Source organism: Euleptes europaea, chromosome 4 (assembly GCF_029931775.1).
Source record: "Euleptes europaea isolate rEulEur1 chromosome 4, rEulEur1.hap1, whole genome shotgun sequence".
Taxonomy (NCBI): Eukaryota; Metazoa; Chordata; class Lepidosauria; order Squamata; family Sphaerodactylidae; genus Euleptes; species Euleptes europaea.
The window spans coordinates 5,204,828-5,219,067 of record NC_079315.1 but is presented as its reverse complement, the minus strand read 5'-3'; the positions used below and the strand labels follow the sequence as shown (position 1 = coordinate 5,219,067).

The 14,240-nt window shown below is 48.2% G+C and overlaps 1 protein-coding gene across 1 annotated transcript in view; it reads left to right on the top strand.

The window, feature by feature from the left end:
* Positions 1-14,240, top strand: part of SUPT20H (SPT20 homolog, SAGA complex component) — a 60,149-nt gene that overhangs the window by 26,702 nt on the left and 19,207 nt on the right. The window contains exons 3-8 of the mRNA XM_056848337.1: positions 4,751-4,972; positions 7,604-7,656; positions 8,719-8,777; positions 9,888-9,954; positions 10,673-10,799; positions 12,285-12,388. Coding sequence (XP_056704315.1) covers positions 4,751-4,972; positions 7,604-7,656; positions 8,719-8,777; positions 9,888-9,954; positions 10,673-10,799; positions 12,285-12,388 — 632 coding nt within the window. The remainder of the gene's footprint in view (positions 1-4,750; positions 4,973-7,603; positions 7,657-8,718; positions 8,778-9,887; positions 9,955-10,672; positions 10,800-12,284; positions 12,389-14,240) is intronic.

The following is a 14,240-nucleotide window of genomic DNA, read 5'->3' as shown; positions in this document are numbered from 1 at the left end:
CTTAAGTCGTAAGACTTCAGTATTGCGTGCTAGGAAGGGGGGGACTCGAGAGGACTCGCAGTGGAAGGGAAATATTCTTGACACTACCCTGCTAGTCTCTGCTTCCCTGGATCTTGTTCAGGCGCCTCTTATCCTCCCTCCTTCCTTCTCCTTCCTCATCCCAACCCCCCTGCTGTTTTCTTCCCCCCACCACCCAGTTTTCATGCCCACCTGGTATTCCCTCCCCCCCCCATACATTTTCCTTTCCCCTTTCAGTCTGAGTAATGTCTTTTTTTCTGCACTCTCCTGTTCTTTTTATGGCCCAGATTTTTTCTCAGTTGGCTGTCCCTTTAACCCTTCCCTTCCTAGCTCTGTCTGGGTTTTCAAGGCAAGAGATGTTCGGAGGTGGTTTGCCATTGCCTGCTTCTGCATGGGCTAAGAGAGTTCTTAGAGAACCGTGACTAGCGCAGGGTCACCCAGCAGGCTTCATGTGGAAGGATGGGGATTTGAACCCGGTTCTCCAGATTAGAGATCTGCCACTCTTAACCAGTACACTGTGCTGGCTCTCATACCCTTCTGTGCCTCCCTTCAAATTTTGGTAAGGGCCAAACTATGCCAGGGCAACCCAAAATCTCATGTGAACTTTGGGTTTTATTCCCATGATGTCAGTACATGAGCAGAGGGTACCCATGTCTGCAGTAGATGAGCGTGGTGTAGTGGCGAAGAGCGGCGGTTTGGAGTGGTGCGCTGTGATCTGGTGAACCGGGTTCGATTCCCCACTACTCCACATGAGTGGCAGATTCTAATCTGGAGAACCGGCTCAGTTCCCTGCTCTTCCACATGAAGCCAGCTGGGTGACCTTGGGCTAGTCACACTCTCTCAGCCCCACCTACCTCACAGGGTGACTGTTGTGGGGAGGGTAAGGGAAGGTGATTGTAAGCCGGTTTGAGTCTCCCTTAAGTGGAAGAGAAAGTCCGCATATAAAAACCAACTATTCTTCTTCTTCTTCTAGATCTGAATCCAGTAGCACTTTAGAGACCAACAAGATTTTTGGGGTATCAGCTTCCAAGAGTCAAAACTCCCTTCGTCAGATACAAGTCATCTGACAAAGGGACCTTTGTACTTCAGCAGACATCACTTATTTTTATTCTGGGATGTCCCCCCCTTCCTTAATTTTTCATGGTTTTTTATGCAAACCTGAGAGTTTCCCATGTTTGTAGGAAAATCTACCCTAGCCCTGGGTGGCCCTGTGGTGCGTATGTTTTGATCCGCACAGTGGGATCACCCATAGGAATTAGATAGATGGTTTTGCTGGATAAGCCGGGAGGACATGTGGTATAAACGTTCTGACGATTACAAGGTCCCAAAGGATACTGTGTTCCACTTGCAATATTCTGCACCAATTCTATGCTCTAACCTCCTGACAGCCTCCCTTTCTTCTCTTATTATGGATAAAGCATGCTCAAGAATGTTCCTAGCATGCTCCGTTTGCTACACCACACAAAAAGCACTTCTGTGTAAAGAAAATGAGTGGAAAATGAAGTGTAGCTAGCCATGAGTCTGGCTAGTTGTAGCTTCTTAGCAGCTAAACACAACACAAATCGCACACACAGGAAATTTTTGGGATTTTGAAACAGAGATTATAAACTCTACAGCGACAGTACTCTGAGATGCTCCATTATAAATTTGCTCAGGTTCACAGGACAGGAATAGACCTGAAAAATCATTAAGTTCCTGAGGCTGAATCACCCCTTTTACTTTAAGGATTATAAAATGCATGAAAATGTTATTGAACAAAACAATATAGTGGTTTAGGAAACATCAAAAATCTAATTGCTTTATACACTGAAGTCTAAAAACTGTAAAACAGATTAGTGTTTATTAGCGACGGCCCAGCTTCCTTCTGTCTGAAGAAAAACTGCTCTATTACATGTTTTCAAAGAAATTACCTTTTAAAATCAGTTTAAAATGAATTATAGTGGTGCAACCCTGACCTCTAGTGGTCATATAAACAATGATAACATAATTTCAAGTTCGGGTCTACGCACATTGCAAAATTTTGGATTAATTTCGGATCCAGAGTTTGGGAGGGCATGCTTTTCGTGGGATTTTATCAAGGGGTTTTGAGGACACGGAAATTTCAAAATCAGAGCAACAAAGGGAGTGCCGCACCAGGCAAAGAGCAAAACGCAGGACACAATTGGCGCAGTGGAAGAATAAAATTAATTCTTCCACTGCGCTACTTGTCTCTGGTTTTTTTGTCCACACACAACAGAGAACCCTTGCAAATGTAGAGGTATTGTTGGGAAAGTCAGAGACTATGTGTAGCATGGCACAGTGGTTAAGAGACAGTGTGGCGTAGTGGTTAAGAGAGGCAGACTCTAATCTGGTGAACTGGGTTGGTTTCCCCACTCCTCCACATGAAGCCAGCTGGGTGACCTTGGGCTAGTCACCATTCTCTCTGAACTCTCTCAGTCCCACCTACCTCACAAGTTGTCTGTTGTGGTGAGAGGAAGGGAAGGCGATTGTAAGCCGCTTTGAGACTCTTTAAAAAGTAGAGAAAAGTGGGGTATAACAACGGACTCTTTTTCTTCATACACTTTGTACTCGTATAAGTGCAGTTCTAAAGTTATGCTGAAAATATATCTTGACACCCCAAAAATCTCCCACCAGTGGCAAAGAAGGACCTGGCAACCCTACCTCCAACAGGGCAATATTGCTAAGCCCAAATAGAAGCAAATGTCAAGCTTTGCTTCCATTGAACCTGTTAATAGTATCGGAAGTGAAGGACTCTTCGCCTTAGACTTCAGAGGGGGACTACAAGAGAGACAGAGAGACAGAGAGGTCAGGACCCTCTGCATCGTCTTCCTTTCTACTGCCCTGCAGCTATCCCTTTGATGCATAGATCGCTCCTCTCAGGGAATCTTTCTTCTTTCCGGCTAACATCTTCTTTCCATCTTGGCACCAGGAGGGCAGGACGTGCATCCTAGTTAGTTGGACTAGATTAGAAACCTATCTCTACTCTATCCTGGTGAGAATGGTGTTCCTTACAATAAAGGACTCCTATTAGTTTAGAAGGATAAAAAAGGCTCAGCGGGTAACTTTGTACTCTAGCAGCACAAAACCCAGATGGTACTCTGCTGCATGTAAGTGCCTTAAACCCTCTCTATCCTAATATAGTATAATAATCCCAACACCACCCACATCGGTGCTATTTTCCTTCCCTCTAGCAAGTCTCTAGCCCTTTGCATTGTGGTGATATACACAGAAGCTGGGGATTCAGAAGAACCCGGAGACTATGGCAATAAATCATTGTAACGTTACAACACTATGGTTATCTGGAAGAAGAAGAAGAAGAGGAGGAGGAGGAGGAGGAGGAGAGTTGGTTTTTATACCCCTGTTTTCTCTACCTTTTTAAGGAGACTCAAACTGGCTTACAATCTTGAAAGAAATACGGAGGCAGATCAAGATGGACTTCAAGAGGAGGAGGAGGAGAGTTGGTTTTTATACCCCTGTTTTCTCTACCGTTTTAAGGAGACTCAACCCGGCTTACAATTGCCTTCCCTTCCCCACAGTTTGGACAGAACTGTGACTAGCCCAAGGTCACTCAGCAGGCTTAATGCGTAGGAGTGGGGAAACTAACCTGGTTCATCAGATTAGAGTCCACCGCTCATGTGGAGGAGTGGGGAATCAAACCCAGTTCTCCAGATTAGAGTGCACCGCTGGAGGGTAGACTATGGCATCACAACCCTGGTAACTCCCCTCCTCAAGCCAGGCTTGGGCTACCATAAGCTTCGGAGGGCGGGTTCTATGTCACTATACTTCACCAAGCTCCCTCCCCTCCCTAAACCCGGCCCTTCCCCGCCTCCACCCCAAATCTCCTGGTATTTACCAAGCAGGAGTTGGCAACCTGGAGGCTGGCCACCCTAGTAGGGTGGCCAGCTCCAGGTTGGGAAATTCCTGGAGATTTTGTGGGAGGAGCTTGGGGGTGGTGTTGCCAATTATGGGCTGAGAACGATGTTGAAGGTGGAGCCTGAGGAGGGTGGGCTTTGGGGAGAGGAGGGACCTCAGTGGGGTCTAATGCCCTGAAAGTCCACTTTTCAAAGCGGCCATTTTCTCCAGGGGAACTGATCTCTATTGGCTGGAGATCAGTTGTAATAGCGGGAGATCTCCAGCTGCCACCTGGAGGTTGGCAACACTAGCTTGAGGGTGGGTTTTATGTCACTATACTTCACTGAGCACCCTCTTCTTCCCAAACCCCACCCTTCCCCGCCTCCACCCCAAATCTCCAGGTATTTCCCAAGCAGTGGTATATGGAAATTTCACGTAGTCTATTCTGCAAGACTACGTGAAATTTCCATATACTTATTGTACTCTTTCAAGAGACTTTTCAAAATCTTTTGGCTCTTATTGCACTTAATCACTTTGCTACTTTGTCATGTTGCAGGTCATGTATGCATGTTCACTTTGATGTTGTTGTCGTCCTTGCCCTTACAAGTAGCTCATAAACTATTTTTGCCCTTTGTTAAATGCCTTCTCGCTCCTGTGCTAACTTTCTCATCTTTTTGATAATAGTCCAGTCGTGTCTGTTTTCTCTCCACCACCTGGAGGCTGGCAACCCTATATCCAAGGGAAGTCATCTCTGTCGCCTGGAGGTCAGCTGCAATTCCGGGAGATCTCCAGGAACTCCCTGGAGGTTGGCAACCCGATCTGGAAACAGGAGTTGGGACGGCAATAAACCTTTTCATTGGCTCTGCTGCTGCTGCTGCAGACACCTGCTGCAGTTCCCTTCTGAAGCCCATAGGGGGAGCCTCCGTCCGTTCCCACGGCAACGCCGCCGCGCCCTGCGGCGCCTGCGCCGCTGCGCCGGCCAGCCTTGCCGGATGCGGAAGCGCTGTCACCGGAAGTGCCGGCGGGGAGCGCCCGGCGGAAGCGGCCGGGAGGAGAAAGGCGGAGGGACGGACCGGCGGAGGGACGGACCGGCGGCGGGCGGGTGGGTGTGGCGCGGGGACGGGGAAGGTCGGCTTTGCTGGAGGGTCATCTTGGCAGGTCTGGCTTTGCTGGAGGGTCATCTTGACAGGTGGGGTGGGCCGGTGCCTGTTTCTCAGAAACACCCTCCCCCCCCCCCGCTTACATAGTTGGGGTCGCTGGCTCAGCAAAGCAGCCGTTCTCTCCCGGGGTGGTCGTGCATATCTGCTGGTTGCAGCCTGCAAGGCAAACATACCCTTTGCTGGAGGGTCGTCTTGGCAGGGCTGGTTTTGCCGGAGGGTCATCTTGACAGCCGGGTGGCTGGGTGGGCAGGTGCCTGTTTCTCAGAAAGCCCCCCCCCCCGGTTTAAGCCCTTGAATCCCCTCGTTTCAAGCAAATGCAGATCTGCCGGTAAAATGAGCCACGCAGACCGGTGCGTGTAGTCAAGATAGCCATTGGGACTAAGCTTTTTAAGACCCCCACCCCCCTTCTGTGGCTGGGGTCGCTGGCTCAGCAAAGCATCCTTATCTCCCGGAGTGGTTGTGCATAGGTGCTGGTTGCAGCCTACAAGGCAAACATACCTTGAAGTCAAGGGCTGGCTTTGCTGGTGGTGGGGGGGAGTGCCTATTTCTTAGAAAGCCATTTAAGCTATTGAATCCCCCGGTTTCAAGCCCAGCCGGTAAAACGAGCCATGGAGACCATTGCATGTAGTCAGGACAGCCGTCGGGACTAAGCTTTTTAAGCCCCCCCCCCCTCGCCACTTCCGTGGTTGGGGTGGCTGGCTCAGCAAAGCAGCCGTTCTCTCCCGGGGTGGTTGTGCATAGCTGCTGGTTGCCACCTGCAAGGCAAACCTACCCCGAAGTCAAGGGCTGGCTTTGCTGGGTGGGGGGCATCTTGACAGCTGGGGGGTGGAGGGTGAGCCGGTGCCTGTTTCTCAGAAAGCCCCCCTCCCCCATTTAAGCTATTGAATTGCCCTGTTTCAGGCAGAGACAGCCAGGCAGACTAGAGTAACTTTCTGTAACTTTTTCATAAATACTATGGAATTTACGCCTTTTTTATTATTATTATTTTATTTTTATAATTAAGGGGATACGCCTTGATGTGTGTGTGAAGAAATAGTCCATACTAGTCATTGAAAATAAAGCTTCTGTATATTAAGCTTCATTTCTTTTAAGTGATCTGGTGTCTTATCCTTTTTCCTCCCATCTCTAGCGTTTAAGTATGGACATTAAAATGTGACCCCACTCTTTGCGCCAAACTCCCAAAAGTTCTTTGGATTTCTCGTCACTGGGCTATAGCCAATATGGTAAGATTTTCTTCTTTTGTTCGCCAGACTAGTGCTATTGATATACTTGCTGGGTTAGAGGAGGAGGAGAAACTCTTCGCATGTCTGCAGTTTGCACCTTTGACCATTAGATTTCGTGATGAGGAGACAGTTTCTCCAGATGACGGCGGAACCCCTGCTCTGTCGTTAAGGAACAGAAGAGACGGGTGTACTGGTGTGCACAAGCACATTTCCTTGAACCCATTCTCATGGCTTCTCCCTTTCCTAATGAATGCTGAACAGCAACATAAGCATGTTCAATTGGGGAGGTACTGTGGCTCAGTGGCAGAGCATCTGCTTGGCGTGCAGAAGGTCCCAGGTTCAATCCCGGGTATCCCCAGTTAAAGGGACTAGGCAAGTAGGTGATGTGAAAGACCTCTGCCTGAGACCCTGGAGAGCCATGGAGAGGGGCGGTGGCTCAGTGGTAGAGCATCTGCTTGGCGTGCAGAAGGTCCCAGGTTCAATCCCCAGCATCTCCAGTTAAAGGGACCAGGCAGGTAGGTGATGTGAAAGACCCCTGCCTGAGACCCTGGAGAGCCGCTGCTGGTCTGAGTAGACAATACTGACTTTGATGGACCGAGGGTCTGGTTCAGTAGAAGGCAGCTTCATGTGTTCATGTGTCTTCTATGCCAGTGTGGCACCTGTTGCTGTGGTACCTTCTGAGCTTTACAGAAAATGGGCAGGGACATTGTAAGGCAAGGCTTGTCACTGGCTACTGTCATCCAAATGAAAGGGTTTTCCACAGCTGTAGTGGCAGCAACAACAGCCACTGCGGGATCAGGGGAACTGACAAGCATCCAGGTTCCTGGTTCTATTCTCCCTTCAGCCTTTCCTTTTTAGGCCTCCTCTTTTTCTCTCCCTCCCTCGTGGGCTTTCCTTCTGTTCCTTTTCAGAGATTCTTTTGCAAAACGATGGGGAGGGGAAGGGTATTGTGCTTGGCTCTTCCTCCTGCAGCAGCCATTTGGGGTCTGGCTCCACCTCCTTTGGCAGCCATTTTAGGCTGGTTCTCTCTACCCCTTTTCATAATTCTACAAGAGTCCGGTTAGCCTTGACTGTAATTATTGTCAGTGCTGACATAATGTTTAACTGCTAACATCTTGGTGTTGGGGTTAAGAGCAGCGGACTCTAATCTGGAGAATCAGGTTCAGTTCCCCGCTCCTCCACCTGAAACCTGCTGGGTAACCTCGGGCCAGTCACCGTTCTCTCCGAACTCCATCAGCCCCACCTACCTCTCAAGGTGTCTGTTGTGGGGAGAGGAAGGGAATGCGACTGCAAGCTGCTTTGAGGCACCTTAAAGGTAGAGAAAAGCGGGATATAAAAAAAACCAACTCTTTTTCTTCTTCTTGCAGCAGCAAGCTTTAGAAATGGCGTTGGATCGTGCTGAGGTATGTAGTGAACAAGTTCATCTCAAAGATTGATCTGTTCACCGTTTCTGATCTTCGGGGCAGCTTAGAACATCAGGAGGACGGCATCCATAGTAGAATCCTTGTGGGAAGGGGATTAAGGGAGCCGCCCTCCTTCCCTCCTCCCCCCCCCCCACCGTGCCAGTGGCAGTTCTGGCTGTTTTGGTGATGAAGGGCCAAAATCTAGGCTTCCGTAGCATCTCTTCCTATCTTGGGTGGAATTTATAACACCTGGGTTGGAACACCAGGGCCGCTCCTGCCATACAGCTTCTTAGGAGGCAGCTTCCTCCCTGCCTCTTCCTCCCATATGGTTTATTTCAATCATTTAAGGCTGCCGTAGCTTTTTGAAGCAATCTTAAGGTAGAGGATAGAAGGGGGTCCCCTTATCATGGGCAGACCACTACTTGCTGGATTTTTATCATTTTAAATATTGGTTTTAATTGGTCAAATGTTTTAATGTTGTTATAATCTACCTGGGGATAGTCCACCCCCCGCAAAGGTCATTCAGGTCATCTCACCAAATGGCAGTTTCCTTTGGGTGTCACCTTCCAGCAGGATAGGTAAAGGTAAAGGTAGTCCCCTGTGCAAGCACCGCGTCATTCCTGACCCATGCTGTGACGTCACATCCCAACGTTTCCTAGGCAGACTTTGTTTTTTACGGGGTGGTTGGCCATTGCCTTCCCCAGTCATCTTCCCTTTACCCCCAGCGAGCTGGGTACTCATTTTACCTACCTAGGGAAGATGGAAGGCTGAGTCGACCTTGAGCCGGCTGCCTGAAACCGACTTCCGTTGGGATCGAACTCAGGTCGTGAGCAGAGCTTTTGACTTCAGTACTGCAGCTTACCACTCTGTGCCACGGGATGATAAACCATTATCCTGCTTCTGGCCAGAGCCATTAGTATAAGCAAGGGCTCATGTTCATCATCTTGGGGGCCCTGGAAAGGTGGCATAAAAGTGTTTCAAATAAAGCCTTCAAATAAAGTAAAATATTTTTCGGTCGATGCCCTTCTAAGCCTGCCCATGGCTTTTTCCCCCTTCGTCCAGTATATCATCGAAAGTGCTCGCCAGAGGCCTCCCAAGCGGAAATATTTATCCAGTGGAAGGTAGGAAGCATTTTAGCTCTTCTTCCAGAGGGGTGGCAAAGTCAAGTAATAAAGAGTCTTGTTCTCGGGGCGCTTTCAAGACTAACTGCTTGATCAAAAGGAATGCTCAGTGGCAGAGCCTCTGCTTGGCATGCAGAAGGTCCCAGGTTCAATCCCCGACATCTCCAGTTTAAAGGGATCAGGCAAGGAGGTGATGTGAAAGACCTCTGCCGGAGACCCTGGAGAGCCACTGCCGGTCTGAGTAGACAATACTGACCTTGATGGACCAAAGGTCTGAGTCAGTATAAGGCAGCTTCGTGTGTTCATCATGGCATAAGCAGTTGTGAGCTAAACACTATCTACTATAACAAAAAAATACATTTATTTTATTATATATTGTGCACAATTATATTTAAAAACACAGCCCCTAAAATAAGGCTGCCTAAAAAGCACAGAAATGTTTACAAATATTACTGATACATGTACGGTTGATGTTAGTTCATACAATGACCAAAATAAGACACATTTCATCCCTTTAAAGGCCTTCTTCAGTGATCATACGTGCATAATTTTACAATACACATCCTGACATTTACACAGACATAATACAAGGTAAAAACATAAAAACCTATAAATACCTATTCTGTGTGCCTTTATATAAAAATATTTAGTCCACGTGTCTTAAAACATGGCTCACGGCTCAAACCTTATAAGAGGTATCCAGATATGTTGCAGTGCCCAAAACTGAACACAGTACTCTAGGTGAGGTCTAACCAGAGCAGAGTAAAGCGATACCGTCACTTTGCGTGATCTGTACACTACACTTCTCCTTGAAACAGCCCAAGATCACATTTGCCTTTTTAGCTACCGCATCACACCGCTGACTCATGTTCAGTGTCTGCTAAGACCCCTGTGTGACTTTCTGGCTTTGTGGACGCCTTGCGTGTCTCTGCCAAACTAATGTAACACTTTTCGTATCTTTGGGTCCCTGACTCAGAAAAGCTTACGCCATTGTAAATTTTAGTCCTTGGGGGCCACAAGATCCTTTGTTGTTAGGGCTTCTTGTTTATCTTAGCTAAAATAATATTTAGTCAAGGTTTTTCTGTGTGTGTGTGTTTTTTTCTGTTTTAGAAAATCTGTATTTCAAAAACTGTATGAACTGTATCTAGAAGAATGTGACAAGGAGCCTGAAATAAAGGTAAGTAAAATCTGACCTGCCCTGCCTAGGCTAGCCTGATCTCGTCAGATCTCAGAAGCTAAGCAGGGTCAGCCCTGGTTAGTATTTGGATGGGAGACCACCAAGGAATACCAGGATTGCTATGCAGAGGAAAGCAATGGCAAACCACCTCTGTTAGTCTCTTGCCTTGAAAACCTTACTAGGTTGCCATAAGTCGGCTCTGACTTGACAGCACCATTAGAGCCTGCGTGGTGTGGCGGTTAAGAGTGGTGGACTCTAATCTGGAGAACCGGGTTTGATTCCCCCATTCTTCCACATGAGCTGTGAACGCTAATCTGGAGAACCAGGTTTGATTCCCCATTCCTCCACCTGAGCGGCAGACTCTAATCTGGAGAATTTAATTCCCCACTCCTACACATGAAGCCTGCTGGGTGACCTTGAGCTAGTCACAGTTCTCTCTGAACTCTCTCAGCCCCACCTACTTCGCAAGGCGTCCGTTGTAAGGAAGGGAAGGCGATTGAAAGCCGCTTTGAGACTCCTTAAAGGTAGAGAATATCGGGGTATAAAAAAAACACTGGGGTGGTAGCCACAGCGAGGAGGGGGATTGGGAAAGGTGGCCTGGAAGAGCGGGTAGGGTGCAATCAGGGTTTCAGTTACCCCAGACGAGTGGTGAGAGAGCGAGGGAAGGAAGCTCTGGCCTCGTGTGTCGCTTTCACGAGCGCTGCCTCTTTTAAAGCAGAAGCTGAGACGCAGCGTGAACTTGTTGGAGAAGCTGGTGATGCAAGAGGCCTTGTCGTGCCTGGTGGTGAACCTGTACCCGGGAAACGAGGGCTATTCGCTTATGCTCAGGGGGAAGAACGGCTCAGGTAAGGTCGGAGCGGTGGAGCTGCGGGCCTCTCAGCTGTGCTCCTTCCAAGCCGGGCTTTGTAAAGCTCACCTGGGCTGATTGCCTTGGGGATGAATTTCCTTTGCACCGTTGGTGTCTTCAGTTTGGAACAAAGCTACTCCCCCCCCCCACACCCCCAGTGCCCCCTACTCCATGCCCAAAAGATTCTGGGAAATGTATGAACCTCTGGGCTCCTGCATATTTTCTAGTCTGGAGGCAGCGTTCTCCCCAGCAAACTGTTCTTTTTCCGCATAATTGAGATTCAGAAGCAAGTTCAGGCCTGCCATTCTCTTGATCAAAGCTTCTTAAACTGTGCATCGCAACCCCATAGGGGGTCGCGTAACTGAATGTGGGGGTCGTGAATAATTTGGCAATGGAATGCAAATTTGCTTTTGTCTTTAATAAATGGTAACATTGTATGTATACCAAAGAACTGTTTAAAAATACATTTCTTTATAATTTATTATCAGTAAATGTTTGATTTGTATACCCATTATATACCTATGTGCCCGGGGTCGCGTAAAAATTTCTCAGGCGGAAAGGGGTTGCGAGTGGGAAGCGTTTCAGAAGCCCTGCTCTAGATAGTCTGTTCCTCTAAAATAGGGGTCCCCAATGCGGTTCGTTGAGCCCCGTGTCGCAGAGTGGTAAGCTGCAGGACTGCAGTCCAAGCTCTGCTCACGACCTGAGTTCGATCCCAACGGAAGTCGGTTCAGGTAGCCGGCTCAAGGTTGACTCAGCCTTCCATCCTTCCGAGGTCGGTCAAATGAGTACCCAGCTCGCTGGGGGTAAAGGGAAGATGACTGGGGAAGGCACTGGCAAACCACCCTGTAAACAAAGTCTGCCTAGGAAACATCGGGATGTGACGTCACCCCATGGGTCAGGAAGTACCCGGTGCTTGCACAGGGGGCTACCTTTACCTTTTTTTAAATGCGGTGCGTGTGGGCACCGTGCTGCCCTTTGGCATCTTCCCCGGTGCCTGCCAAGCAGTTTTAGAAAGTGGGTGGGGCCAGCTGGGGCTTTTGCCCAGCAAGGCTTCTGCTTGGCCATTGGAGATTTAATTGGCTGTGCAGATTTTTTAAAATAGCACTTCGGCAGAAGCTGCCAGCACAGCACAAGGCCCTTCACTGTGTGACTGCTGGTAAGCCGCAGCAGCCATTTTGAGGCTGGATCCGCCTCCTGCGGCAGCCATTTTTGGGGCTGTGCCCGCCACACTGTCAGAATTCCAAAGGTGCCCACAGGCTCAAAAAGGTTGGGGACCCTTGCTCTAATTAAAACATTCTGAGCATTCCTGGCTTTGGGTTAAGGAGGTGTTTCTAACATATTAAAATCACAACTTTATAAGCCGAATGCGTTTTGCAACACTGAGCCATTATTAGTTTGTTGAATGGGCGGCAGCGTGGCTCCAAAATATTTCCCTTACTGGGTTCTTGCTGAAATGTATTCTTTGGTTTTGGTTTCCACACAGATTCAGAAACCATCCGGCTTTCCTATGAAGAGGGAGAATTGCTTGAATATTTAGATGCCGAGGAGCTTCCCCCCATCTTAGTTGATCTCCTGGAAAAATCTCAGGTTTGAAATATTTTGCCAGGGGTTGTATGTAGGGAGGGGGTTGTACCAGGAGTAGCGACTGTATGTTCTTTGTCGGTGGTCAATTTGTATAGTTAAAATACGTTGGTGGACAAAGCTGAATCGTTTGGGGGAAATCTTAAATGGTTTTTTTTTTAATGACCATGGCTTTGGGAGCCAGCTTGGTACAGTGGTTAAGAGCGGTGGACTCTAATATGGAGAACCGGGTTTGATTCCCCACTCCAACACATGAGCTGTGAACGCTAATCTGGTGAACCGGGTTGGTTTGCCCATTCCTCCACATGAGCAGTGGACTCTAATCTGGAGAACCAGGTTTGATTCCCCACTCCTCCACATGAGCTGTAGACTCTAATCTGGTGAACCAGGTTGGTTTCCCCACTCCTACACATAAAGCCTGCTGGGTGACCTTGGGCTAGTCACAGCTCTCAGAACTTTCTCAGCCTCACCTACCTCTAAAGGTGTCTCTTTATAAAAACCAACTTTTCTTCTAAAGGGATAAGGGAGTCTTCTTTCTAGCTATACTTATAGAAAAAAAGCTAACCTTAACCTCATGACCTCCTCAGCCAATCACTGGGCAGTATCCATGGAACTTTCCAGGGTAGGAGCAAGTTCCCCCTCCCATACCAGATTCACAGCTGAATCATGTGAGCTAATTAATGAAGCCTAAGACATGCCCTTGAGGAGTGGCCTGCAGAGAGTTAAAGAACAAACTGGAAAATTCATAGAATCATAGAGTTGGAGGGGACCACCAGGGTCATCTAGTCCAACCCCCTGCACAATGCAGGAATTTCACAACTACCTCCCCCCTACACCCCCAGTGCCCCCTACTCCATGCCCAAAAGATGGCCAAGATGCCCTCCCTATCATGAACTGCCTAAGTTCATAGAATCAGCATTGCTTGCAGATGGCCATCTAGCCTCTGCTTCAAAACCTCCAGGGAAGGAGCACTTACCACCTCCCAAGGAAGCCTGTTCCACTGAGGAACCACTCTGACTGTTAGGAAATTCTTCCTAATGTCTAGATGGAAACTCTTCTGATTTAATTTTAACCCGTTGGTTCTTGTCCAACCTTCTGGGGCAACAGAAAACAACTCAGCACCCTCCTCTATATGACAGCCCTTCAAGTACTTGAACATGGTTCTCATATCCCCTCTCAGTCTTCTCCTCTTCAGGCTAAACATAATCAGCTCCTTTAACCTTTCCTCATAGGACTTGGTCTCCAGACCCCTCACCATCTTTTTTACCTCCTCTGGATACGTTCCTGCTTATCTACATCTTTCTGAAATTGTGCTGCCCAAAACTGAACACAATACTCTAGGTGGGGTCTAACCAGAGCAGAGTAAAGCGATACCATCACTTCACCATTCCTTTAAGATGGATTCTCTGTTGACGCCCCCCGATTGAGTTGGCAGGATACCAGTGGAGAACAGTCATCTTGGAGGAGGAGGCCAATGCTGGGTCATAGAATCATAGAGTTGGAAGGGACCACCAGGGTCATCTAGTCAACCCCCCTGCACAATGCAGGAAATTCACAACTACCTCCCCCCCACACACACACACAGTGACCAGAAGATGGCCAAGATGCCCTCCCTCTCATCATCTGCCTAAGGTCACAGAATCAGCATTGCTGACAGATGGCCCTCTAACCTCTTCTGCTTGCAGAACGAAACAGAAAAGCCGTGCATTGTCTCAGAGATTTGGTACGGTTCATATAGAACTTGAGAATCCCATACACTGGGCTTGACAAAATGTTTCTGTTCCTTAGAAGCCAACATTAGTTGAAATGCCTGCACTCCTGTGCATGCTCACGAGGTAGTATTTTGTGTCCTTACAAT